The sequence below is a fragment of the Genypterus blacodes genome, unplaced genomic scaffold, assembly GCF_046128005.1.
Source record: "Genypterus blacodes isolate CSIRO-AG114 ecotype Tasmania unplaced genomic scaffold, CSIRO-AGI_Gbla_v1 ptg000183l_1, whole genome shotgun sequence".
Taxonomy (NCBI): domain Eukaryota; kingdom Metazoa; phylum Chordata; class Actinopteri; order Ophidiiformes; family Ophidiidae; genus Genypterus; species Genypterus blacodes.
Window position 1 is genome coordinate 5,001 of NW_027466984.1, and position 25,000 is coordinate 30,000.

The 25,000-nt window shown below is 53.1% G+C and overlaps 3 protein-coding genes across 4 annotated transcripts in view; 2 read left to right on the forward strand and 1 right to left on the reverse strand.

The window, feature by feature from the left end:
• slc16a10 (solute carrier family 16 member 10) overlaps nt 1-3,566 on the forward strand; it is an 8,560-nt gene extending 4,994 nt beyond the window's left edge. Inside the window, exon 5 of the mRNA XM_076167967.1 lies at nt 347-3,566. Coding sequence (XP_076024082.1) covers nt 347-576 — 230 coding nt within the window. The 3' untranslated portion in view covers nt 577-3,566. The remainder of the gene's footprint in view (nt 1-346) is intronic.
• Nucleotides 751-25,000, reverse strand: part of rev3l (REV3 like, DNA directed polymerase zeta catalytic subunit) — a 44,646-nt gene continuing 20,396 nt past the window's right edge. Inside the window, exons 9-32 of one of the 2 annotated variants that reach the window (XM_076167964.1) lie at nt 23,877-24,022; nt 22,960-23,088; nt 22,361-22,595; nt 21,851-21,984; nt 17,899-21,688; nt 16,944-17,800; nt 16,682-16,764; nt 16,322-16,447; nt 15,941-16,133; nt 15,708-15,819; nt 15,501-15,616; nt 14,819-14,937; nt 14,131-14,249; nt 13,802-13,943; nt 13,408-13,652; nt 13,214-13,322; nt 12,799-13,005; nt 12,557-12,666; nt 12,356-12,470; nt 11,846-11,983; nt 11,491-11,681; nt 10,275-10,521; nt 9,426-9,635; nt 8,481-9,143 (exon numbers count right to left, since the gene is read on the reverse strand). In XM_076167964.1, the coding sequence (XP_076024079.1) occupies nt 9,003-9,143; nt 9,426-9,635; nt 10,275-10,521; nt 11,491-11,681; nt 11,846-11,983; nt 12,356-12,470; nt 12,557-12,666; nt 12,799-13,005; nt 13,214-13,322; nt 13,408-13,652; nt 13,802-13,943; nt 14,131-14,249; nt 14,819-14,937; nt 15,501-15,616; nt 15,708-15,819; nt 15,941-16,133; nt 16,322-16,447; nt 16,682-16,764; nt 16,944-17,800; nt 17,899-21,688; nt 21,851-21,984; nt 22,361-22,595; nt 22,960-23,088; nt 23,877-24,022 (8,014 nt within the window). In that variant the 3' untranslated portion in view covers nt 8,481-9,002. Of the gene's footprint in view, nt 808-8,480; nt 9,144-9,425; nt 9,636-10,274; nt 10,522-11,438; nt 11,682-11,845; nt 11,984-12,355; nt 12,471-12,556; nt 12,667-12,798; nt 13,006-13,213; nt 13,323-13,407; nt 13,653-13,801; nt 13,944-14,130; nt 14,250-14,818; nt 14,938-15,500; nt 15,617-15,707; nt 15,820-15,940; nt 16,134-16,321; nt 16,448-16,681; nt 16,765-16,943; nt 17,801-17,898; nt 21,689-21,850; nt 21,985-22,360; nt 22,596-22,959; nt 23,089-23,876; nt 24,023-25,000 lie in introns of those variants that run through there. The other variant, XM_076167965.1, reaches the window with a different exon arrangement.
• Nucleotides 4,137-8,363, forward strand: slc60a2b (solute carrier family 60 member 2b). Its single transcript, XM_076167966.1, has 4 exons — nt 4,137-4,657; nt 6,059-6,227; nt 6,502-6,618; nt 6,796-8,363. Exons 1-4 carry the CDS (start codon nt 4,382-4,384, stop codon nt 8,097-8,099), a joined length of 1,866 nt encoding a protein of 621 aa, XP_076024081.1. The 5' UTR covers nt 4,137-4,381; the 3' UTR covers nt 8,100-8,363.

Here is a 25,000-nt window from a genome sequence, read left to right on the forward strand (position 1 = left end):
CCAGAAGAAACATAGAACAAACAAATATAAACACAAACAAACATCAGAAGGTAAAGTGTGTGTGTGTGTGTGTGTGTGTGTGTGTGTGTGTGTGTGTGCGTGTGTTCTTGTGTGTGTGTACGCGTGTGTGCGCATGTGTGTGTGCGTGTGCGTGTGTGTGTGTGTTCCTCTGTAAGTCTCAGAGTGTAGATGTTCTTCTCCTCTTCAGGTCTGCAGGTCTCTGATGGATCCATGTGGTTGTTTCTTCTTCTACAGCTCAAACCTTTAAGTTTGGGCAGTGAGACTCTTATCCAGCAGCATTGTGACAGTGTGTGTGTGTGTGTGTGTGTGTGTGTGTGTCCTGCAGGCTACCTGAGGGACCGTCTGGGGAGCTACGACGTGGCGTTCTACCTGGCAGGCATCCCTCCCATTGTGGGCGGAGCCGTGCTGTGTCTGATCCCCTGGGTGGAGGGGCGGCGCAAGAAGAGGGAGAAGGAGGCGGAGCTAGGCAAGGAGCAGGAAGTCACTCAGAAGATGATCGCCGGCGACAAGGCCCTGGCCGACGCGCCCGCCAAATCTGGCGAATCGGTCCTGTGAGCGCCCCCTGCTGGACTCAAACTGAGCTGCAGGACTTCAAAGTGTGAATGAGTGAAAGTGATTGTACCGACTGACGGCCTTCAGGAGGAGGAGGAGGAAGATGAAACATGAAACATGCCAAAGCGATGAAACATGTCACACACACGCAGGTGAACTTGAGTGGGATCTGAAGAACTATGCATTAGAACGTTTAGAGCTAAAGCAGCTGTGGTGTGAAGCCTGCAGGGGGCACTGCTGAGCAACACACACACACACACACACACACACACACACACACACACACACACACACACACATCTGGACCTCTGAAGCTTCAGGACTTCTTTCTAACGACCCCCCCCCCCCTCATTCCCCCCTCATTGATTGGTGCTCAGGCTCAGCTGGGCTCTGGAGCCACCAGCAGGAGGCGCTGCAGGAGGCGCTGCAGGAGGCGCTGCAGGAGAGGCGCTGCAGGAGGCGCTGCAGGAGAGGCGCTGCAGCGGCCACACCTGCACGCAAACACAACAATTATCTCCTACAGATCCCCATGGAAACCACAGAGTCCTACCCGTCTGAATGATTCATATAGATTCACACTCCACTCTGTAGTGTGAAGCTGATTGATGACTTCAGGGAAGTGCTGGATGCTCTGGGCTTGTGAGCTGACGCCTATTAGCCCTGAAGCTCTGGGATGCTCTATGCAGAGCGCCTCAGCGGTGCTCAGGCGCTTCCATAGAGCGACTTTAAGCACAATGTCTCATCCCACATGCCTTATTTACTTTCTCACCCTGATCCATCATGAAGCGTGTGATTGGTGTGACGTGTGCAGACACACACACGTGTGCAGACGCAGACACACACGTGTGCAGACACACGACTCTGTGCTGGACTCACATGTGGACCGGGCGCCGGCACGTCAGACAGGAAGTCTTTAGATTCCCATTCCATAATAGAAATGTATGAAATCTAGAGGATGAATGGGAGATATAGGAAGCATCTCAGAGAAGGAGCCGGTTGATCTCAGCTCTGCGTGCGTCGCCCTCGTCAGCGTGTGAATCCAGCACGGACGTATGAAGTCTGCGTGCTCGCAGGATTTCTCTACTTCTGTCATGTAGGTGGTGCGGTGCTCCCATGTTGCTCTGTTTGACCTCAGACCTCTGGACCCACGCCGCAGAGCGTCCTCTGTGAAGTTTGGCCCGCCATCACGTTTGAGTTTGGCGGCTCAGGACAGGAAGCTGCAGTGATCTGATGATCCCTCAGCGGCGTCCTGCTCGTGTCCCTGCAGCTCTGTGTGGACGCTCATCACGCTCTGTTTGCTTTGTTGTTCCTTCATAACCAAATGTCTCCAAATCAACCAAACCAACCTAACTCTAACTCTAACCCAAACAGATTCATTTATCTGACGACTCAACAGCACAAAGAGAATGACCTTTAACCTTTAACCTTCATCCGTCCCCATTAGATGACCTTCAGACTGAAACACGCCTCAGTGTTTCAGTCTGAAGTGACTTCATCAGTCCAAACCCCCACAGGTCACATGTTCATCACATCGCTCAGTTAATGCTTCACTCAGCGTTCACCTCCTCTGGCTCCTCTGGCTCCTCTGGCTCCTCTGGCTCCTCTGTGTTTCATGTTTCCATATTGTATTTATTCTGTAGCCGTAGTAACGTGGTGCAGACTTCAGACCAAATGAAACAAAGTCAGTCTGCGTCACAGGAAGAGGCGATGCTGCGTTCAGGCTCTGTGTGCTGAAGCGTCTCAGACGTGTGATTAATGAATCCAAACATCACATGATTGAGCTTTGACCAATCAAAGCCAGGGGGAGGGGCCTGATTTACATCCCGCACCGCTTTGCGATGGATCTCTGTCACCGTTAGCAACGGGGCGTCGACACAATCAGGGGATCAAACGCGTCGCCTGCCTCGTCGTCATGGCGACACTCACTTGCTCACGCCCCCCAAAGTTGTTATTTCAAAGATGGATGGAGAGGAAGGAGCAGATGACAGAATGTGTTTCAGTTTAATCATGGTGACGCAATAAAACTGTGAGGTCTTAAAGAAAGAAAGAAAGAAAGAAAAGAAAGAAAAGAAAGGAGGAGCTCGTCTGTCTGTCACGTCTTTGTGGTGTTAGGAAGAATACAGAGAAATAGTTTTAAAAAAAAGAATAAAAATGGAAATATTATGACAATTAAGTCAGAATATTTCCAGAAAAGATTCAACCCAGCAAACATCACAGTTTTATTCTCTTAAATTGACTTTTCTTAAAATTTGGTCCATTTATTTGTGTAACATTACGACCTGAGTGTCCAACCATTTCTACTTTTTTCTTCTTAAAATCAGTTTAGTGGCTGTAAGACTTCACCTCTCTCTTTGTTCCACCTATAGATTCTATAGGATTCTGTCTGATTCTGTTGTTTTCAGTCAATCATGAATCCGTCTGTTCACCACTGAGCGCCTTCAGGAATGATGTAATGATTTTTACCTCTGAGATTTCAAACCTCTTTGCCACACACAGAATTATAGTATTGATTATCTTTACCTACTCAATGTACTTATTGATCTAGGATGTTTCAGGAGTTTCTCCCGTTTATACCAGGAGCCTGAAACGTTCTGCTACGTCCAAAGAAACCTTGTTTTGTAAAATGTGCCATTGTTTGTGCGACGCTTTAATTTGAAGGTTTTGTGCAGCTGTTTTTATTCTCACATCTAATTCAACATCTGGCTTCATCCTGAGCAGCTGAGTGAAAACATGGCCGCCACTCAAAGCTTCATTTCTCTCCTTTCTTTCTCGTTTCTCCGCCCCTTTGTTCTTGCATGTCATTGATATTCATAAACTTCATGCTTTATCCTTGTTTTCTACTTAAATATATATTTTTGTTCATGTATGATCTGAATGTTTGCTATCTGCTATCAGCAAAGTACAACATATGCAAGGTATGTACGTGTGTATGTAATGACCACAAACAGGATTCTGCCTTTTAAAACAGTAAAGGAAGACGTTTAAATTTTCAACGAGTTTCTCTTTATTTCTCTTTGACCTCTCTCTTGTAAAAGTCTGAACTTCTTCTGTCTCTCAGAGGTTGAAGTTATTTTCAGGCCGCATTCAGGCCGCTGGTGCTGTATTTACACCAAACCACCACTAGATGGCGGCAGACACTAAGGACGATGCAACCAGGCGTCAACACGTGACACTGCCCTGGATCAGGACCCGGATCACAGGGACCCGGATGTGGCGAGTTTTCAGAGAGGAGCTTCATTCGTCAGCCGCAGATCCACGACGCATTATTAATTTCCGTTCATGTCCATAATTACATATCGATTTCTCAGGTTTCTATTACAAGGTTTTAAATGTAAATCAGTCAGATTATAAAGTCTTTATAAAGGTTTGATCTGTGGAGGCAACATAAACATCAATGTTTGTCTTTGGCGGAGAATTCTGTGTTTGAGATGAACGTGACGTGTTGTTGTTTAAATAAAGCTGATAGAAAAAGAGAGCCGACACACACGCACGCACGCACGCACGCACGCACACACACATAGTGAGCCCTCCTCCTCGCACACACCCGCACACACCCGCACGCACACGCACACACGATCTTTGAGCCGCCGAGCCTGTTGACATATGCGCTGTCACTCAGTGCGACGTCGCTTTCCCTATAATCGACGGATCGTTCCCGGTTTTCAAGGCGGAAGCAGAACAAACGCTGGGATCTACTGAAATAGATCCGTATGTGTGTGCGTGTGTGTGTGTGCGTGTGTGTGCGACCGGCAGCAGCGCAGCATCGCCGTCATTAGCAGCTGGAGCTCAGAATAACCCAGGTGCCGTCATGTCGGACACCGGAGCGAAGAAGAAACACGTCCGCTTCGCCAGCGTGGAGGAGGAGGACGAAGATAACGACGAGCAGGAGGAAGACACGCTGTTCGACCAGAGGAAGGACGGCGGCCGGGGGCTGAAGAGCGCGCTCAAGATCGCCAAGAGGACGGCGAGGACGGGATGCGACGCCGGCGTGGAGGTGGTCGGAGGCGCGGCGGGGGGCTGCTGCCACGGAGCCTGCGGCCGCTGGATGATCACGCTGGCGCTGTGTGCGTCCTTCCTGGGCTTGGTGAGCATGGAGCACCTGCACACACACCTGCACACACCTGCACATGCAAATGAATGAAGAACAGTGCGATCTACAGACTGAGCTTAAAGGTTAGAGTAAGATAGAACCTCTTTATAATGTTGCTGTCTTACAGGTTAACCCAGTCCGGCTGTAGCCTCTAATAGACTTTGTGTTGTGTGTTGTGTGTTGTGTGTTGTGGTTGATCCCCAGGCTGTCTGTAATGTGAGGCCAAACTTAGTGATGTTAAACAAACACACGACAACTCAGAAACCTCCTCTTAGAACACTTTCACCCAAATCAAGCTGACATTTATTAGATAACCAAAAAAATGACTCTGCAGAAAAGCTGAAGCCAGCATGGCGTTAGCTCTGCTGAACACTGTGAGCTCATATAGAGCATGTAGAGCTGCTTCCTCTCACTCCACTCACTTTATAATGCACAGGACTACATGCACGGAGATGATTGATGGTGTTCTGGCACCGTACTTTCTAGAAAAAGTTGGTCACAAATGTATCATTCCATTGTTGTTACACTGTCACATCACCTCATGTTACAATGTTATTACACTTTACTGTCACGTTACAATGTTATTACATTGTTATCACACTTTACTGTCACATTACAGCAGGGGTCTTTTTCAGACCAAGGACTCCCAAACTGATGGAGAGATGGAGCAGGGACCCCTACTGTATATATTGTATAAAATTGTGTTTTATAACAAACTGGGCCTGGTGCCATGTATAAACATAGCTCTCCTGTTATTGTGCATTACATTCTAAGCTCTTCAGTGCCGTGCTGTGAGGTTTGTGTCTGGGGAGGCGCCGACTCCTTCAAAGTCAGATTTACAAATATATGAATTCAACAGAGAGAAATGCTCTCTCTCAAATGGGACAAATTCAACCACATCACACCCCAGAACCCCAGAACCCCAGAACCATAGAACCATAGGATAGGATACATTATTATGACATAGCATTTCCAGCTTTTATTCTTTTTCTAACCCAAGATATGAGCTGTCCAACTCTGTGTGTGTGTGTGTGTGTGTGTGTGTGTGTGTGTGTGTGTGTGTGTGTGTGTGTGTGTGTGTGTGTGTGTGTGTGTGTGTGTGACTGTGAGGCATCCTCCATCCTCACCAGACCAGATTTGCATAGTGGCAAAACTCGCTCGACAACCAGAGGATCCATATCAGATTACAGAGCTCAATCTGTAAAAAACCATGAGAGAGAGAGAGAGAGAGAGAGAGAGAGAGAGAGAGAGAGAGAGAGAGAGAGAGAGAGAGAGAGAGAGAGAGAGAGAGAGAGAGAGAGAGAGAGAGAGAGAGAGAGAGAGAGAGAGAGAGTGTAATGATTTTCACAGATTATAAGAATGGTCAATGTGGTTGTGTCACTTCCTGTTTGCTAGGGGATGAGCTTCTCAGTCATCGGCCCGACCTTTGGGGATCTGGCTGCCAACGTGAAGCAGAACATCAGCACCATCTCCTACATCTTCGTGGGTCGCTCTGCCGGGTACATCGGCGGTTCCCTCTTAGGAGGAATTCTCTTCGACTGCATGAATCCGCTCCTCCTGCTGGGTAAACATACAGCCGTTACCAGGGCAACACATTCAAACCATGTCAAATCAAAGTTGCAACTTGGACATGTGATGACCAAACTGTAAGAGATACAAAAGTGGGAGGAGCTCCACATTATGGCGTTGATGTTCAGGTTCATCCTCCATCGCATAAAATATGATTGATGACTTTATGGCAGATACTTTGTCTGGTCTTGTTCAGCCCTGGTGGAGGTATGAGCTGAGGTTGTGTGTGTTGATGCAGTTCCTTGTGTAACCACTGGGGCTCCCCTCAGGTTTCTCCATGCTGGTCACGGCCTTCGGGTTGTGTGCCATCCCGTTCTGCAAGCAGGCGCTGCTGCTCACCGCCCTCATGTCCAGCATCGGCGTCTCCATGGGAACGCTGGACACAGGTAACTTCACTCACACTCAAACCATAACGTGTCAGAAAGATCAAACTTCACCAAACGTCTGATCTGTGGATCTCCGTCAACAGTGACATCATCACATTACATCACAACAAAGACAGACAGGAAAGAGTGTGTAACCTGCTAACCGTGTGTGTGTGTGTGTGTGTGTGTGTGTCACAGGCGGTAACGTCCTCATCCTGAACACGTGGGGCGATCAGGGCGGCCCTCACATGCAGGCGCTCCACTTCAGCTTCGCCGCCGGAGCGTTTGCGTCTCCGATCATCGTCAAGCTTCTCTTCGGCCCTGAGGTGAACTGCAGCAGCGTCGCGCCTCCGACCAACAGCACGCCGCCTACCACCACCGACCACGTGACCTCTGCCTCCTTCGCTCACGCCATCGGCCGCTACGTCCACAGCTCCTGCGGCTCTCTGGAATTCATGTGGATCTACGTCGTGATCAGCTTCTTCGTCCTCCTCATCTCCATCCTCTTCTTCCTCCTGTCCTTTGGCTACAGCAGCCTGTCACGTGACCCGGGCCGCGCCTCCTCAGGGAAGCCCCTCGTAGCAACAAACCACACGGCTCTGGTGGTCCTGCTGTTCTTCTTCTTCTTCGCCTACGTGGGCGCCGAGGTGGCGTACGGCTCCTTCATCTTCACCTTCGCTAAGGACTTCGCCCACATGGACAAGCATGAGGCGGCCGGGCTGAACTCTCTGTTCTGGGGAACGTTCGCCGCGTGCCGCGGCCTGGCCATCTTCTTTGCGGCGTGCATGTACCCGGGCACGTTGATCCTGCTGAGCCTGATCGGCTCCACCGTGTCCTCGCTGCTCCTCTGCCTCTTCAGCCGGGTGAACGCCGTCCTGTGGCTCTGCACCGGCCTGTACGGAGCCTCCATGGCCGCCATATTCCCCAGCGGCATCTCCTGGGCGGAGCAGTACACCACGGTGACCGGCCGCATGGCGGCCACCTTTGTGGTGGGCGCGGCGCTGGGCGAGATGGTGCTTCCTGCCGTGTTGGGCTTCCTGCTGGGGGAGGTTGAGGATCAGCCGCTGCTCATGTACTTGTCCCTGACCACCGCCACCTTCACCTCCATCCTCTTCCCTGTGATGTTCAAGCTGGCCTCCGCCCCCGGCGGTCCGGGGAAGAAACCTCGGGTCAGGGGCCGAGCCGACGCCGACGACAGCGAATACCGCCAGGCGCTGCTGGATTCAGGAGCCAACGAGGAAGAGGAGGAGGAGGAGAACGAAGCAGATCAGTGGAACGACGCAGACTTTGAGGTCATAGAGATGGACGATGCTGCCGCTCTCATGAACTCACCCGGCAAGGCGCCGGATGCCTCGGGCCTGACGGGCGGCCCTGCTGCCCCCTGCAGCGCCCCGGTGGTGCCAGCAGGGGGAGCCGCCTTCTCAGACAACGGCTCCCTGATTGGAGACTCGCCTCAACGCAAACTGCTGCTGCTCTCTCTGGACCGAGTGAAGAGAGACTGAGAGGCAGACGGGACGTGACTAAACACTGGAGCGGCCTGTGCCTGGCTCTGATCCACACGTCTCTGAGCGTGTGCACTGAAGGACCTCAGACGGATTTAGTGTGATTTTAATTTTATTTTGCACTGTAGTGACGTAGATGTGATCAATCTATTGATTTCTGGCATCAATAATAAGTCAATCCCTGAAAGATTTGAATACAGTGACTTTTTATTATATCAATCTCAAAGCTCCGCCCACACGATGTCATTAAAAACAAAGAACAGACTCCTCCTTCATTATCCTTATTTGTACATTTATACAAACACACCGCTGTGTGTGTGTGTGTGCGTGTGTGTGCGTGTGTGTGTGTGAGTGTGTGAGTGTGTGTGTGCGTGTGTGTGTGAGTGTGTGTGTGCGTGCGTGTGGGTCTTTACATGATTTGTTGAAGTTTTGAGCGTAGAATGAAATAATAAAACTCTCCATGACATAATTTATCAAACACAGTTATTGCAACAGTCCCAAACAAACGGATCAGTTTGAGTTCAGAACCAAACAGGATCCAGAACAGAAGAGAGGCGGGCAGACGCACAGCCGGCCTGTAGGCGGCGCTGTGAGGAGCTATTTACAGGAGCAGCTGAGAGAAGAAGAGTCCATGATGAGTCCATGTGACGCCATGAGCTTCAGACTCGTCTGCTACAGCGCCAGACCGGGCGGGTCGTCTGACAGGAAGTCCCTCAGCTCCTTCAGCAGCTGACTGACGAACACGAGCAGGAAGTCCAGACAGCCGAGGCAGAGAAATACTCTTAGCACCAAAAAAACTAAAACAACGATCGAGACAAAAAGAAAACCCGGCGGGATTCGATCCAAACACCATGAGAGTGAAGGAAACAAACAGGAAGTAGCACCAAACCAGAGCGTCGGGGGTCAGAACTGCTCCAGCAGCTGTCGGAGGTAGGGCGCCTTGGAGAGCTGCCGGTTGACCCGGGACAGCTTGTAGAGGACGGGACAGTCCAGGGACACACAGGGGACGAGACGCTCCGCCGTGCCGCTGCAGTTCCTACAGATCTGCAAACAGGAAACACAAGCGTCAGACGCCACGAGACAGGACAGACGGCCGGGTGAGCTGCTGGATCAGAACAGCTGATCGCCATGGCAACACAACATACAGACACTAAGCTCAGATGAATGCAGTCAGTCAGACTCAGCAGCATGAGGCGACTCCTCAAACAGGAAACACGTGGAGGCGACTGACCGACCGCCACAGACTCACTGCTCAGACACGCACTGAGACTCAACATGACTCTGTGGGGCTCAATGTGACTTCCTGTGTGGCTGTGATCGGCTCACCTTCAGCAGCTGCTCCTGCTGGCTCTCCCACTGCCTCAGGTCCTGGTGCAGCGTGACGGCGACCCTCTGAGGCTCAGAGCGGCAGCGGGCGCAGACGCCCAGCTGGGTGAGCTCGTCACACACGGGGCAGTGCAGCGTGGTGAAGTACTGAGAGATCGTCCCCTTCCTGCCCGCCTCGTCCCCCGCCGCCGAGCACGACGCCTTCTGGACCTGCAGACCAGAACCAGGACCAGGATTAGATCAGTGTACAGGAAATACAAACCTCTTTGTTGTCAGAGTAGATCACTGTTAAATACTCTCATGTTTATTCATGCTGGAATATTGATCCACCCTTACTGATCAATAAAATCAACTTGTTATTCCCTGACAGGAAGTGTCCTCTCTCTCTGTTCTGATGGGTTCTGATGGGTTCTGATGGGTTCTGCCTCTGGGCCAGCAGGGGGCGCCCGCTCTCTGCAGAGCTCAGTGTTGACACAAAGACGTCTCACTGGATTCTCTGCAGGAAGTGCAGACTCCTGCTCTTCCTCCTTTGTTCTCGCTGCTCTAAACATCTGATCAGCTGATTGATCTCTGATTGTTAAGTGATCAGTCTCTCTGCTGCTTCCTTTAGGTTTCAGCCTTCAAAACATTATAGAGCTTTTTTATTATATGATTGTTATTTATTCATTTTATTGATTTAATATTGAAATATTTTGTCTTTTTGCACATTTTGGTTATGACATTTTATTTTGAAATCTTCCTTCCTGTTCTGTTCCTCCCTTCAGTCTTTAGAGACGCTGATATGAAACATGATAATAAACATGTGTGATTATCTGCTGGGTCTTTCTCCCACAATGCTTAGCGCCTCACCCTGGGCAGCTCCTGGTACCAGGTGAACACGTCCACGCCGATCAGCTGGAAGATGCGAGCCAGCGGCGGCAGGATCTGCTTGGTGATGTAGTATGTGGCGTTGAGCCGCAGGCTGGCGTCCTGCAGCAGCTCCATGGGCCGACGCACCAGCTGGATGAGCGGCACGCCCGGCGTCCCGTACACGACCACGTACGGCACACGCTCGCCCACACGGGGCTCCAGGCGCCGGTCATGGGCCATCATACGCCTGAGGGGGCGGAGTCAAAGACAGAAGCACAAAGGGTTTGTTGGTGTGTCAGTGTGTCAGTCTCCTGTCCCCTCAGTCTCCTGTCCCCTCAGTGTCCTGTCCCCTCAGTCTCCTGTCCCCTCAGTGTCCCGTCCCCTCAGTCTCCCGTCCCCTCAGTGTCCCGTCCCCTCAGTGTCCCGTCCCCTCAGTCTCCCGTCCCCTCAGTCTCCCGTCCCCTCAGTGTCCCGTCCCCTCAGTGTCCCGTCCCCTCAGTCTCCCGTCCCCTCAGTGTCCCGTCCCCTCAGTGTCCCGTCCCCTCAGTCTCCCGTCCCCTCAGTGTCCCGTCCCCTCAGTGTCCTGTCCCCTCAGTCTCCCGTCCCCTCAGTGTCCCGTCCCCTCAGTGTCCCGTCCCCTCAGTCTCCCGTCCCCTCAGTGTCCTGTCCCCTCAGTCTCCTGTCCCCTCAGTGTCCTGTCCCCTCAGTCTCCTGTCCCCTCAGTCTCTGTTCTGTTGTCTGTTGGTCTCTGAGCTTCATGCAGATGTAAATAAAGGACAGACTGTCTCTACATGTTGACATGCGTGTAAGCGTACAGACATGACCTGAGCAGCATGTAAAGGGTTAACGCTGCTCGTCCTTTGTTCTGACTCTGGATGATAAATGGACAGAAGAAGCGTTGGCGTCGCTCATGAATGAGGAGGAATATTTCTCTCTCTCGCCTCAGAAATCAGAGTTTTCCCTCTCATTAAGAGCTGCGTTGCTAAGCAACAGACTCAGGTACTGTAAGAGCAGACAGCGAGCGGCGTGAGGAAGAGGAAGGAGTAATTGGATTCACACAGTGTACTGTAAGTGAGGCAGACAGGGGGACGGCCTGTCTGACACACACACACACACACACACACACACACACACACACACACACACACACACACACACACACACACACACACACACACACACACACACACACACACACACACACACACACACACACCTGGTGAGCTCCAGAGCAGGGACGCAGGCCCCGGGCCGGTACGACCCGCTGCCCCTGTACTCCTTGGCGAAGGTCAGGTCCTGCATGCTGCCTCGCCCGTCCAGAACCTTCACACACTGACGCTGCACAAACTGCTTCACCTGGCTGATGTCCCGGGTCTCAAACAGAAGCTTGATGGAGCGCTCCAGAATCTGAGGGACACATGAACACACCGTCACGTCTGAGACCTGGACCTGTGACCCACACCTGGACCAGAGCAGGAGGGACCTGGAGAGGCTGCCATTGGTGAACGCCGCACAGAAACAAGCGGGAAAAGGAGGGGGGGGGGGGGGGGTGTGTATGGTTTGCCTGTTACCTTGGAAACAGCAGGGCATCCATCGCGGCGAACCGTCTCGATCCCTTTGGCATCAAACACCGGCTCCTTCTGCTCCAGACTCTCATACATGTAGCCCACATAACGCTTCTTAGTCTGCAGGATGCAGGGCAGGTACACCTGAGGACACACACACACACACACGCAGACACACACACACATGCAGACACGCACACACACACACACAAACACACGCAGACACATGCAGACACACACACACACACACACATACACACACACACACACGCACACACACACAGGCACACACACAGGCACACAAACAGGCAGGCAGACACACACACACACACACACACACAGGCACACACACACAGAACATCAATGTTTGGATTTAAAAACTGATTATCTACACAAATTTACACACAATGCATGCAAACCTGCAGCTGCTATGAGAGTGTGTGTGACGGTGTAAGTGTATGTGTGTGTGTGTGTGTGTGTGTGTGTGTGTGTGTGTGTGTGTGTGTTGCGTCCTACCTTCTCAAACTTCAGCTTGACGGGCTTTGGGTTGGTTGCCGTCACCGCCTCAGCGATCTCCTGTCCGATCTTGAAGGCCTGCTCTTTGGTGGCTCCCTTCAGCAGCACGAACATGCTGCCAGACAGGAAGAGACATTACCCACAATGCACAGCACCAGGGCGTCACACTGCCCCCCCCTCTGCTGCGCCCCGGCCTCGTACCTGTCCGTGTCTCCGTACACCACCCGGGCTCCCCACTTCCTGGTGTCGTTGACCAGCTTGATGGCTCTCTCCAGCGTCTCCCTGGCTTTGTGGACGATGCTGTCTCCCACCTGGACGGGACAGAGACACCGTGTTTACGTTTGGGTCAAAGGATGCATTCAGGGACCGGTTTCTCCTGTGGGACGTTCACACTGCACCCTCTGACTCTGCCTGACCCGTAGGAGGCGCTGCTGCCCTCTCACCTCCACGCTGGGCATGCGTCCTGAGTAGTTTGCGGCGGCGTATCCGAAGGTGACGTTGGCGATGAGCTTGAGGGCGAACTGCCGCGCGTCCAGCAGCTTGGTCAGCGCCTTGTCCTGCTTGTACGTCTTCATCGACTGCTTCACCATGAAGCGCGTGTTGAGGATCTCCTGAAGCATGCTGGGAAGGACGCCTGTACGCACCGCCGGCTGGACAGGGAGACACAGGGAGGAGAGACGGGTCAGCATGAGGCAGGAGAGAGAGACGGGTCAACATGAGACAGGAGAGACAGAGAGACGGGTCAGCCTCCAGTCTGAGGGACAGACTGAGTCCAGGGTCAGGACTCCACTCAGACACACAACAACACTGAAGCACTCGTTTGGTTCGAGTCTGTTTCCAGGTCAAAGGTCACAGTACCTTGACGAAGGCGACGCCGTTGGGCGACACGGTGACGTGGTTCCTGAGCTGATGGAGGAGGTCAGGAGGAACACGGAGGGAGGTGCAGCCAAACTTAAACTCATCAGACCTGAAACACACAACCAGGTTGAGAGAGTGAAGGCGTGTGTGTGTGTGTGTGTGTGTGTGTGTGTGTGTGTGTGTGGTTGTCTTACGTTCCCAGGCCCTCCACGTGTCCCAGGCAGGTAGAGTAGCAGTAGTTGTAGGCGATGACGATGGAGGGATAGAGCGACTGGAAGTCCAGCACGACCACAGAGTTGCTGTAGAAGCGTGACTCTGGCTCCATCACCAGAGGGATGCACTGCGGCGCTCTCTGCTGGGCGCGCTGCTGCACGCTGGGCGTCACAGGGATGTAGTTCAGAGGTTTGGCCACACGGAGCATCATGGACTCCACCCGGTACTGAGGGGACCAGAGGAGGAAGAGGAGGAAGAGGAGGAGGAAGAGCAGGAAGGTCAGTCAGCGCGTTTACATGAGAACTCAATTATACCACAGTAATGAGAGAGAGGTCAGAGGTCAGTAAGCCTGATGTGTCCTCAGGGAGCTGGTACCTGTGATCCTCGGGTCAGAACGTGGTAGAACTGGATCCCAAACACTCGGGCCAGCTCACTGGTTCTGCCCACGATGTCCTGCTGCTGCAGGAGCTGCATGGTGCCACGCACACGACTCACATAGTGATCAACCATCTTCCACCTGAGAGGAAAGGAGAGGAGGAGAGAGGAGAAAGGAGAGGAGGAGAGGAGAGGAAGGAAGAGGACAGAATACAAATACATGAATAAATAAAGAATAAAACAAATAAAGTCTCTTGACTAAAACCACACAGCTGAAGCGGCACACAGGTATTGTTGTCATGAAGAGCAGCTGTAGTTTGAGCTCTGACCTGTAGAGGTCGCTGTTGTGGTCGAACCAGTCTGAGAGCGTGCGGGCGCTGTACAGGGGGAAACGCTGGTGCAGCACGTGGAACGCCACGTTCTCAAAGCTGTAGTTGTTCAGCGTCACCTGTGGGTCAAACATGACATCATGGTTACCACGGTTACATCAGGACAGTGAGGAGGGGTCAATGCTGAAGAAGACAAGGTTACAGGAAGTGTCCTTGAGGTGTTTGTGACCTTTGACCTTTACTGGGGCGGTTCTGCTGGATTCTGGCAGCCTGGACCAGAGGAGAGCAGACCTGCAGCTCTGGCTACACCACTGCGTCTCTGTAAGCTCTATCTCTGGGTAAGGACACCAACTACCCCCCTTCCATTTTTCCATCTCTACAGCGCCTCTCAGTGGACAGTCTGAGCAGGAAGTCCCCTTAATCATCTGTTTACATCTCTCTGTGTTTGACACCAAATCTGATCAAATACTGATGATGATGATGATGATGATGGTTATCTAATGATGTGTTGATCACCCCCCCCCCCTCAGAGAGGAAGAGACAGAATGTGATGGGAGAGGGAAAACATGGGAACGACTGAGAGAGGAAAGTAGGTCAGCAGCATAACCCTGAGCCCTGATGGGAGGGGCTGAGTGGGTGGGTGGGAGGGGGAGTGGGAGGGGGGCTGAGGTCGCACCGGGACACCCACCTCAGTCTTCATCACCCTCCACAGATTGAGGATTATGCGACCGATGACGTTGATCTCTGTCATGGTGTCGGCTCCGTACTCGTCTCTGTCTGCAGAGAAACGATTCGCTCTGGAGTCACCTGAGGACAAACAGAGAGCAGACGGCCCATTAGAGACTGGAGGGGGGGGGGAGGAAGAGGAAGAGGAAGAGGAGGAGGATGAGGAGGGCTCTCCATTCAGCCTGTGCACACAGCCGAGACACCAAAACACACACATCCATTCACACACACTAACAGGTATAACAGAGAAACACAAACAAGAGGCAAACTTTGTTCACACAGACACACACACACACACACACACACACACACACACACACAGAGGGATAGTCACACTGCAGACCTCTGCACGTGTCTCGTGTGCACTAAGAGGCGACTGCATGGATTTATGGATTTGTCTCCGTGTGCCGCAGCCTCGTTTAGGAGGAAGAAGTTCACATTCAGCCATCAGGAGGATTTACTGCTGGCAGAGGAGCAGCGAGCTCAGACGTGCCGCGCAGCACCAGATGATGAGATTACCAAGTGACTGTTGCGTGTTGAAGACGCCACGCGATTGGCTACGAGCGCCACATGACTGAGGCGTCTGTCAGCCAATCACAGCTCAGGACTGAAGCCCGTGGGTCCTCTGAGCCGGAGCTGCTCACCTGGTACTCGTGACAGCTGCTGGCACAGGTCCACTCTGAGGGCGGCGGCTCTCTGCAGCAGGTAACCCCACGACCGCATCTGGACCTCATAGCCCACCAGCATGTCCGGGTCAAACCTACAACACACACACACACACGTGACAACATGGATCCATTAGGGTCCAATCAGAGACCTCAGACCTGGTGGACGAGGAGGAGGACACACACCTCCTCATGACAGTAACCAGCTCCTGGAACAGCTGCTTCTCATCACTGGCATAGGTCACCTGTAAGCCTGACACACCTGACCTGACCAGCAGGGGCGCTGTTCCTCTGGGACCTGGGGAACACACACACGACAGCAGTGTGATCATTGTACAAATGATTTCTAAGACTGGAAAACACAAACTCCATGACATTAACTGGATTTGTGTCTTTGTTCTGTTGCAGTGACCCGTCACCTTGGTTACAAGCTTCCTGGTCTCTGTTCACCACGATGGCCCCGGTCAGCTGCATGCTGTCCGAGTTAGGCAGGGGAGTGTCGGAGGTGAGGAAGTAGAATAAGGCACATATGGGGTCAAACTCCGGGTCGGGCTCCAGGTCCCGTCTGGTGCGTGCGTGGAGCTCCAGACCCATCAAGGTGAGGAACTGCACCTGTGCACGGCAGAAGAAGAGCAGGGGTCAGGCACATTCATTCAGAGGGATTGAATCTGTCATGAATCACACCCTGTGTGTGTGTCTGTGCGTGTGTGCGTGTGCGTGTGCATGTGTCTGTGCGTGTGTGTGTGTGTGTGTGTGTGTGTGTGTGTGTCTGCGTGCGTGACACAGTGTGTGTGTCTCACCTCGTGCAGAGCTTTGGCCTCCTGCAGGTTCTGCATGCTGACTCTGAAGCCGTACGTGTTGCTGATGCTGGGACCTTCAATCTGAGACGTCTCCTTCTTTGGTGCGTTCAGAGCAGCAAACTGGTTCTGTGGAAACACACAGAAGATCTGGATGAGCAATCAGATCAACCACTACACAACTGACCAAGAGGTTTTCATTTCAATTCTCTTATATTTGTGTTCTCCACAGCTGTAGGTTGTGTTGATGAATGAAGGCGTGTCAGGTATCTGATGTGAGTCTTGGTGATGGGAGCTGAATGGACACACACACACACACACACACACACACACACACACACAGAGAGTGAGACGAGCTCTCACCTTCATCTGTGTGCTCAGTAACACTCTCCTCAGCGGCTCCACCTGGCTCCTCCTCTGCTGGCACCTCTGAGTCGCTCCACGATCTGGAGCAGAAATAAAGGCAGAAGAAGAGAAGCAGAACACGTTAACACACCTGTCTGCAGGGGGTTAAACACAGAACGGCCCCAAGAAGGTTTGAGAACTCAGATTACTTGCTGATTTTCCAGAAGGAGTATAAATAATTCTGCGTGTGTCAGACTGATCAGAGCTGCTGTCTCCTCACCCTCACATATGGGCGTGCTGCACACCGGCTCCAGCTCCTCCTTATCCCTCCGCCGCCTCCTCAGAAAGGGAGTGGTCTGAGGGAGGCGGGGGCTGGTCCTCCACTCTGCGCTGACCTGGAGAGGAGAGGGGCTCAGATCTTCCCCCGGCCCCTCTGGGGACACACACAGCCTGGCTGACGGCCGCTCTGGAGAGACTTCACTCTGCCTCTGTGGCCCTGAGGGGCCGGGCTGACAGAACAGTTGCCGTGGTAGCAGCTCTGGGGACAAGCTGGATTTGTTGTGGTCCTCATCATCATCATCATCGCCGTCTTTGCCTTCATCTTCCTGCTCAGCTTCCACAGCACTGACCTCTGACACCAGACTCTCCTCGGTGAGATGAGTCCCACAGTCTGCGTTGCTGGTGGGCGATACGATTAACGACAGGATGCGTTTCCGACTCCTTTGAGTCCTGGGGGGTCGCCCGCACGGCTCGGCCTTCGGCGTCGCTTGCTCGTCCACAGGCAGCCCCGCCCTGGCCTTGGTCAGCAGCTCAGCGGCTCTCCTCCCTTTCTGCAAACTCTCGTACTGTTTCCTGGCCTCTAACCACAGCTGCACGCGCTCTCGGCTGGGCGGGTTCCTGCAGGGGAGGAGGGTGACCTTCTTGTCGCAGGATGAGGACGCCTGGAGCTCGGCCTGCTCTCTGCCGGCCTCTGCTCCCTGAGCGTAGGAGGACCAGGTGATGGTGGTGGATGTGTGGGTCATGGCTGCGAAAGCCGTCCTCCAGAAACGCAGGCCCTCTAAGGACAGCTCTCCATTGAACTCTGCCAGCTCCTTCGCCAGCCTCGTCCCCACCGTCAGCTTTCGCCCACCGACTTCCCTGAAATAAAGAAATAAGATCATCAATGAATCCATTTATAACCTCACTCTGACACGTGTGCACACTGAGTGTAACAGTAACACTGAACACAGTCTCACATGGGCTTCCCTGGAGCGTCAGCAGGGTCGCTGCAGAAGGGCTCCTGGAACGTGGACTCAGACATCTCCAGGTCCAGCAGAGTGCTCAGGATCTCCTCTCGGCTAGGAGGAGACATGAGGGGCTTGAGGATGTGGGCTCCTCCCGCAGCTCCTCGCATCTGGCCCGTCCTCACCATGGACAACGAGTTGATGGATCGTGGAGAACTACTAGGCGTGGTGGACGTCTGTCCGTCGACGCCCTCCAGAGGGTCCCCCGTTGGCGAGCCTTCGTGGTCGGCGAAGGATGCGGAGCGTAAAGGCAGAGGTATGATGGGGTCGAGGGCAGAGTACAGCAGCTCCTTCCTCTCACAGTGGAAGTCCTGGAAGGGGCTGAGGTTATAGGCTTTACCCTTCGTCTTCTCAGGTTCAAAGGACGTGAGGTGATCTGAAACAAACTCCCCGTTCTGAGGCCTGTCGAAGAGGTCCGGACTGAGAGGACCCGCTCTGTGCCAGTCTGAGCCTCTCTGGAGCTCCTCTCCAGATCCACACAGCCGGTCCAGGGCAGGGACGGCGTCCTGGGTGACGTCACTCAGGAACTTCACTGGTAAGTTCTTATCAGTCAGGACGAACTGGCTGCTGGAGTACGGGTTGGAGAACTGGGTCTGATCAATGGAGTTGATATCAAAGGTATAGTTGTGAGGGAGCTCCGGGGACAAACTGTCCTCTATGAAATTACAACTGTCCAGACCGGGGTCGGACAGGAAGACGGGGCTGTCGTCTGACATGTTGGTCTCCTCCTTCACGGGGAGATTGGGCTGAGTGCTGCTCACGTTGCCCTTCCTGCTCCTGGGCTTCTTGTCCTTGGTGGCTGTGGATCTCGGGGCTCGGGGTTTGCGAGGTGCGGCTGAAGAAGCTCTTCTGGATTTAGCAGGTTTAGTATTGGGGTCCAGCAGCGCAGCGGCCTGAGCCATGGCAGCGGCGTGGTTGTCTGTCCCCACCTGTTGCAGAGGAAGGGCCTGCTCCTGCTTCCTCCTCTGGAGCAGATGCTTCAGGACAGCCAGGCCAGAGGGGGTCTCAGACAGAACAGGGATCTCACCGTTCTTGGGGCCTGAGTGTGGGGAGTGTTCCATGAAGGGTCCAGCTTTGGGAGTTACCTGAGCAGCTGTGCTCTCTTGTGACGCCTCCAGCTTTACCACAGTAGTCTGACAACCTTGCTGCTGCACCTGAACTGGAGTTGAAAAGCTTTGGTTGACCTCCATGATTGAAGTCTCAAAGTCCTCCACCTTTGGTTTAACAGCCTCTGACTCAGAGTCTGGTGTGGACCCGGGCTGGGAGCTGCAGCGGCTGCCGGCGTCCGAACCGCCTGGCTGCTGGAATGGAGGGAACTCTTGTAAAGAATTGTCAGGAGGAGGCGGTTCATCCTCTGAGAAGAGGAGCTGAGAGCTGTCTTTACTTGACAAATGGCTTTTGGGTTCCTCATCCTTCTTTTTGCGAGACCTTCTGGGTTTTGCCGCGGTTGCAGAGCTGTTCACAGCTACGTCCGGCTTCTTTCTCCGTCTGGGTCTCCCTTTAGTGGCCTCGTCTTCCACCAGAGGCGCCGCAGCCTTGTTTCGTCTTCTCTTATTGTCTGTGGCTTTCTTAAGTTTAACATTTTGACATTTACTTTGTGCTCCTTTGGTTGAAGACGCTGCAGTGTGAAGAGCGGAGCCCAGACACGGGTCACTGAGTGGATCCATCAGCTGCTCTGAGGAGCTGGAGTCCATTAGAGGGTCACTGGGGGACCAGCAGCGCGGCGGTGTTGATCTGGTCGGACTCGGGGATCTGTCAGACAGATAGCCGAGCTCAACCATCACGTCAGCGTACTCTGAGTCATGATCACCTGCTAGCTCACAGTAGGACGGTCCAGGGGGGGGCAGAGACGGGAGGTACGGAGCTCTTTGAGAACCTTTGGCCCTCTTGACCCTCTCCACTTGTCTGACTTGAGGTTTGGCGGGGTTCCCAGCTGCTTTCTTATTGGTGGAGCCGAATTTTGCCTTTCGTTTGGGGTGTTTGGTTTGTTTGGTTTGTTTCTTGGCCTTTGGCTCCGTGATGGGGAACTTGACTGCAGAGGACTCGGGCACTTTGGGCCAGAAGTCCTTGAGCGGGGCCAGCTTCTGGTACTGTTCCATCTTCTGTGGCGTCAGGTCCACCGACTGCTCCTTCACGTTCACTTTAGCCATTTTCACCAACATGTTCTTCTGCCCTTTGAACCTGTTGATGATAATGTACTTGATGATGATGGGAGGTTCCTTCTTGCGTCGTTTCTGGCCCTTGGGTTCCTGCCCGCTGGCCACGCCCCCGTCCTTCGGCCAGTCTTTGACTGGCAGAGAGTTTTTGGACCGAGCGGCGGCCGAGTGCTCAGGGTCGTCGCTCTCATAGGTCATCTTCCGTTTGGTTCTCAGGGTGTATTTACTGCCGGGCAGCGTGGACGGCACGGTGCAGGTGAGCTTAGCTGGGAGGTCTTCATCTGGAGGAGTCAGGCTACTATCATCTACTGTGGCGTAAGAGGCTTCAGAGCAGAGAGAGACAGGGGTGTCCATGGGGGCAGGATCCTCTACAAGTGGTTCTGTCTGATCAGTCACTGGACTCTCCTCCTCTACTGGCTCCTCTTTAGTTATCAGCTCCATCTCTGTCATTGGACCTTCATTAATTGGCGTGTCCTCCCACGGCTCATCTTCTGTAACTGGCTCGCCCTCCGTTATCGGCTCCTCCTCTATTACCGGCTCGTCCTCTGGTACCAGCTCCTCCTCTGGTACCGGCGTCTCTGTGTCTGCAGTCTTTGGAGAGGAGGGTGGGATGGAGGTCAACCCAGAGTCCACCTGGCTGTCAGATTTAGGGCTTTCCTCCATGTCCCACTTGTTCCTCTGTGCTGCTGCTCCCCCCAGTTTCTTGCTGAGCTTCAGCCTGGACCTGCGGGGCTGGACCTGCTCCAGCTTGCTGCAGGGCTCGGGCAGCTTTTTGGGCCCGGCTTTCTTCCTGCTGAGGCAGTTGGAGAGGATGACGCTCGGGAAGAACTTGTAGTGGGCCTCCTGCTGGGCCACGATAGTCCTCTCAGTCTTATTCTCCTGATAGTCCTCATACCTGATCTTCAGTTCGCCCACATCGCCCTCCTCACTTTGCTGGCCCATTTCCTCCTCCTGGGGGTCGAGGAACTCGTCCTCCCCCCTGGGCGAGGAGGCTGAGGAGATGTTCCTCAGGATGGGGCTCTTACAGTCCACCTGGCTCACTTCCAGCTCCGTCTTAGCCGAGCAGTTTCTCAGCTCTGAGTAACACAGGGAGAAGGTCCGGTGGTTCTGGAGAATGGACAGACAGTTCTTTTCTACATTCTTGATGCTGCCGTAGTTCTTTCTGCTCTTTGAGACCTTCCCGTTGCCAAAGCCAAAACCTTCCAGGTCCGCGTCATCCAGAGTCATAGACGCCTTCTTGTCGTAGGTGAAGAGGGGTCGCACGTCCTCTTTGTCCCCGCAGGCTGGAGACTTCTCTGAGTGGTTGGCCGTCTTGCAGGGGATGGGATGTTTGACCGGCGGGATGTAGGGGATTTCTTTATTCACCTTGAACCCCGTTGAACATTCACTGTTGCTGTCCTGGCTGCTCTTTGAGAGGAAGTGCTTCTCCACCGCCTGCTCCGCGTCCAGCACATGAGCGGGTCGGGCCGAGGACGGAGGCTCCAGGTGGGCCGTCTCCACCGGGAAGGGATTCCTCTTCACCAGCATCTTTTCACTGACGATGACAGACGAGTGAGTCCTGGAGCCGCTGTCTGTTAGCGACGAGTCTGAGGAGGGGAGAAGACAAAACTCAATAAGTGGAACAGGAACATTTGGACAGAATGGGTCTCATGTTGTTGTTGTTGTTGTTGGTCTTAATCCAAACCTTTATGGTGCAGCTGTTATCAGATCTGTGCCCTGACATCTAAACCTCAGAGGAAGTGACTCACCGCTGCTCTCGTCCGCAGCCCCGTCCAGCTGAGGGATGGACAGGTTGGCGAACAGAGAGCTGTTCCCGCTCCACTCCATGTCGTCGTCAGAGGACTCGTCGCTGAGGCCGTCCTCCGCCTCCTTCACACCGGACCTGCACAGACCAGGATGGACTCGGATTAGACAAAGCACAGGCACGACCCTGCAGACGACCTTCATCTGCTCACTCACACATCAGCACATCAACAACTCCCCAATTCATCATGCTGACTTTAAAAAGGAACCTGAATCAGTTCTGACTTAGAGATGTTAGGGTTATAAAAGACTAACATTACAAACTAAAGAGTGCATATAATTGTGGAATTGTGTGTCAACTCTGCAGACAGGAAGTTCATACCAGCACGACGCCACACAGGTTTGACTGATGAACCGACGGCATCAACAGTGTAAAATACCTTTATTATGAAAGTAAGCAGATCTCCAGCCCACGTGTTTCCCCTCATGTATAAACCATCAATCATAACACACACCGTTTCAGGGCCGAGCGCTGCGAGACGTCGCTGTCCCATCTCTGTGACATCACTGTGCTGAGCTCGGCCTCTTCCTGGTCCAGCTCTGGCCCGGCCTCTTCCTCGTCACTGTTGCAGTGGTAGCTCCTGGCTCCCGGCGCCTGTGGCTGGGAGCTCTGCCTCATGGGGCCGCCCAGGAAGCCGTCGTCCTGCAGGCCTGCCAGCAAGTCGATAATAGCGTGTTCTTGGCCGCTGTCTGCAGGCGGACAGAGAGGCGGGAGACGATGCATCAATCAGCTGACGGCAACGCGGCAGAACCAAATTAAAGCCGTTAAAATGAGAGCGGCTGATAGTTTTAAAGACCTTTGTGTTGTTTGACCTTGGCTAAATGTATTTTTAATGTCCTCTGCAGTATCGGCTCATAAAAAGCTGTCGGGGCCATTTTCCCTCTCTGCTCGCCAGGATCCAGGTGAAGAAAATTTCATTTGGATATCAAACTCTCAAAGCTCTCCAGAAGGAGAAACAGGGCCTCCACTGTAGAAACACCTTCATGATAACGAGGAGCGGAGGAGGATCGACTGACTTAGTGAGCGAGATGAAGTGAAAGAGTTCTGCTGTACCTAACTGGGCCGAGTGGCTGGAGGTCTGGGACAGAGGGAGGAAGCTCTGGCTGCTCTCCAGGACGCTCAGGATGGCCTCCTCGTCCACCAGGGCCTCCTCTGGGTCTTTACTGCTGCTCCTTTCAGAGTCTGAGGGGAGAAAAGAGACACCGCGCATCAGGAAGTCTTTCACAACAGCAGAGATAACAGCAGGGCTCAGGGCACACACACACACACACACACACACACACACACACACAATCACACACACAATCACAGTGTTCTGGCCCTGTTCCAGTACAGAGCTGCAGGCCTGCTTCCACTTCCACTGCACCCAAAGCCGGGTTGGGTCGAGCAGAGGCTCTGATTCTAACTGTAAATAAGAATGGAAGAGTACGGCAGAGGAACTGGGTCCAGTTTAACAAACACAGAACGCATGAGCGGCTCAGTCTCAGTCTGGACTCCCCAGCAGTGGAAAGACGCCAACAACCAAACGCTGCTGTTCATCACCAGGGTCAAGCCCAGTGTGAGGCCCTGAGATTTGGCAGAGCGCGGCTGCAGATTAGACAAACGCTAATCACACAGTGTCACACTCTCAAAGCCACTCAGTGGGAGCGGAAGAGGAAGAGGAGGAAATGTCACAATGCGACTCTTCTGCCAGCCAGTCAGAGACGGCGGACCAGACGCACGCTGACTCCTGGACCTGTTCAATCCTTCCAAGCACCGACCAATGTATTGTAAATTACAGACGCATGGACGGTGAAGGAGAGTGACATTTAAAAACGACTCACTCTGACTAAAGTGCAGAACGGTTGAGATGAAATATGAAGCATACATCAGGGACAGAGCAGCCACTATTTGGCATTAAAGACGACTTAGACACTGGAAGAAACTGGTTTAACTCTGAGACCCATCAGAACCCCATCAGTCCTCCTCACCTGGCTGCGAGTCCCTGTGCACCTCCACAGCGTTAGCCAGGGTGCACTGGAGTCCCTCTGGGGTCAGGGGGTCAGGGTGGAGGGTCAGCTCACCCAGGAAGTCCTCTGGCTCCTCCCCGTCCTCCACAGCAGAACCTGACTGAGTTCTGTTCAGAGACACAAAGGCACAAAGTCTTCAACATAGACACACTTTAATATTACAAAAGAGTAATAATAAGCCCTGATTAAGAGACATCACCATAGAAACAGACATGAGCTGTATTAATGAGTTTATAAAGATCAACAGAGCAGCAGAGATCAAATGTATTTAACAACAACATTCATTATAAGCTTAGAGCCACTGTTGCCTCCATAGAAAGGGGCGTGGCCTAGCTCAGCCTCCAACATGGAGCCTCTCCTCCACACGGAGCGAGTGAAGGCTCTGCCTCCTCTGATGGAGCCGGGAAAGGTGGATGAAAATGGATGAAAATGAGTCAAAGTAAACATCCAAAGGAAACGTCTCTGTGGTGAAGAGTTACAGCAGGAGGAGTGAAGATGAGGAGCGCTCCTTTCATACGCCTGCTAACCTGGGCATTAACCAATTGATATTCCAGTGTTGGATCAATATGAGTGTCACCTGCAGGTTGAGCTCTGCTGTCTGGTGAATTAAGATCAGGACCTCCTCACTCTGCATCTGTGTGCTGCGGAGCCTCATCAAGAGAAGAGGCTGGTTTGCTGTGTGTGTGTGTGTATTTGTGTGTACACAGTAGCAGCGTGTGTGTGTGTGTGTGTGTGTGTGTGTGTGGCTGGAGTGGAGGGGGAGGGGGGAGTGGCTCTTGTCTGGTAAGTGTGTGTCTGCTTGTGTGAGTGTGTGTTGGAGAGAGAGTATGAATGGAAAGCGGGCAGGCAGCCAGCAGCAGAGTGTGTATCCTCCAGATCGCTGTGAGCTACAGGCTGCCCATCACGCTCCCTTACCCATGCTGCCCTGCTGCATCGCCTAGCAACTCACCACTTAGTCACTCTGAAATATTGAAATTTACACCAGGCGGCTGCAGCACGCAGGCGGAACAAGGAGCGCTCATAAAAACCCTCACATCTCAGGCAGAGCTCCAGCCCGAGCAGAGGACCAATCAGGAGAGGGCACA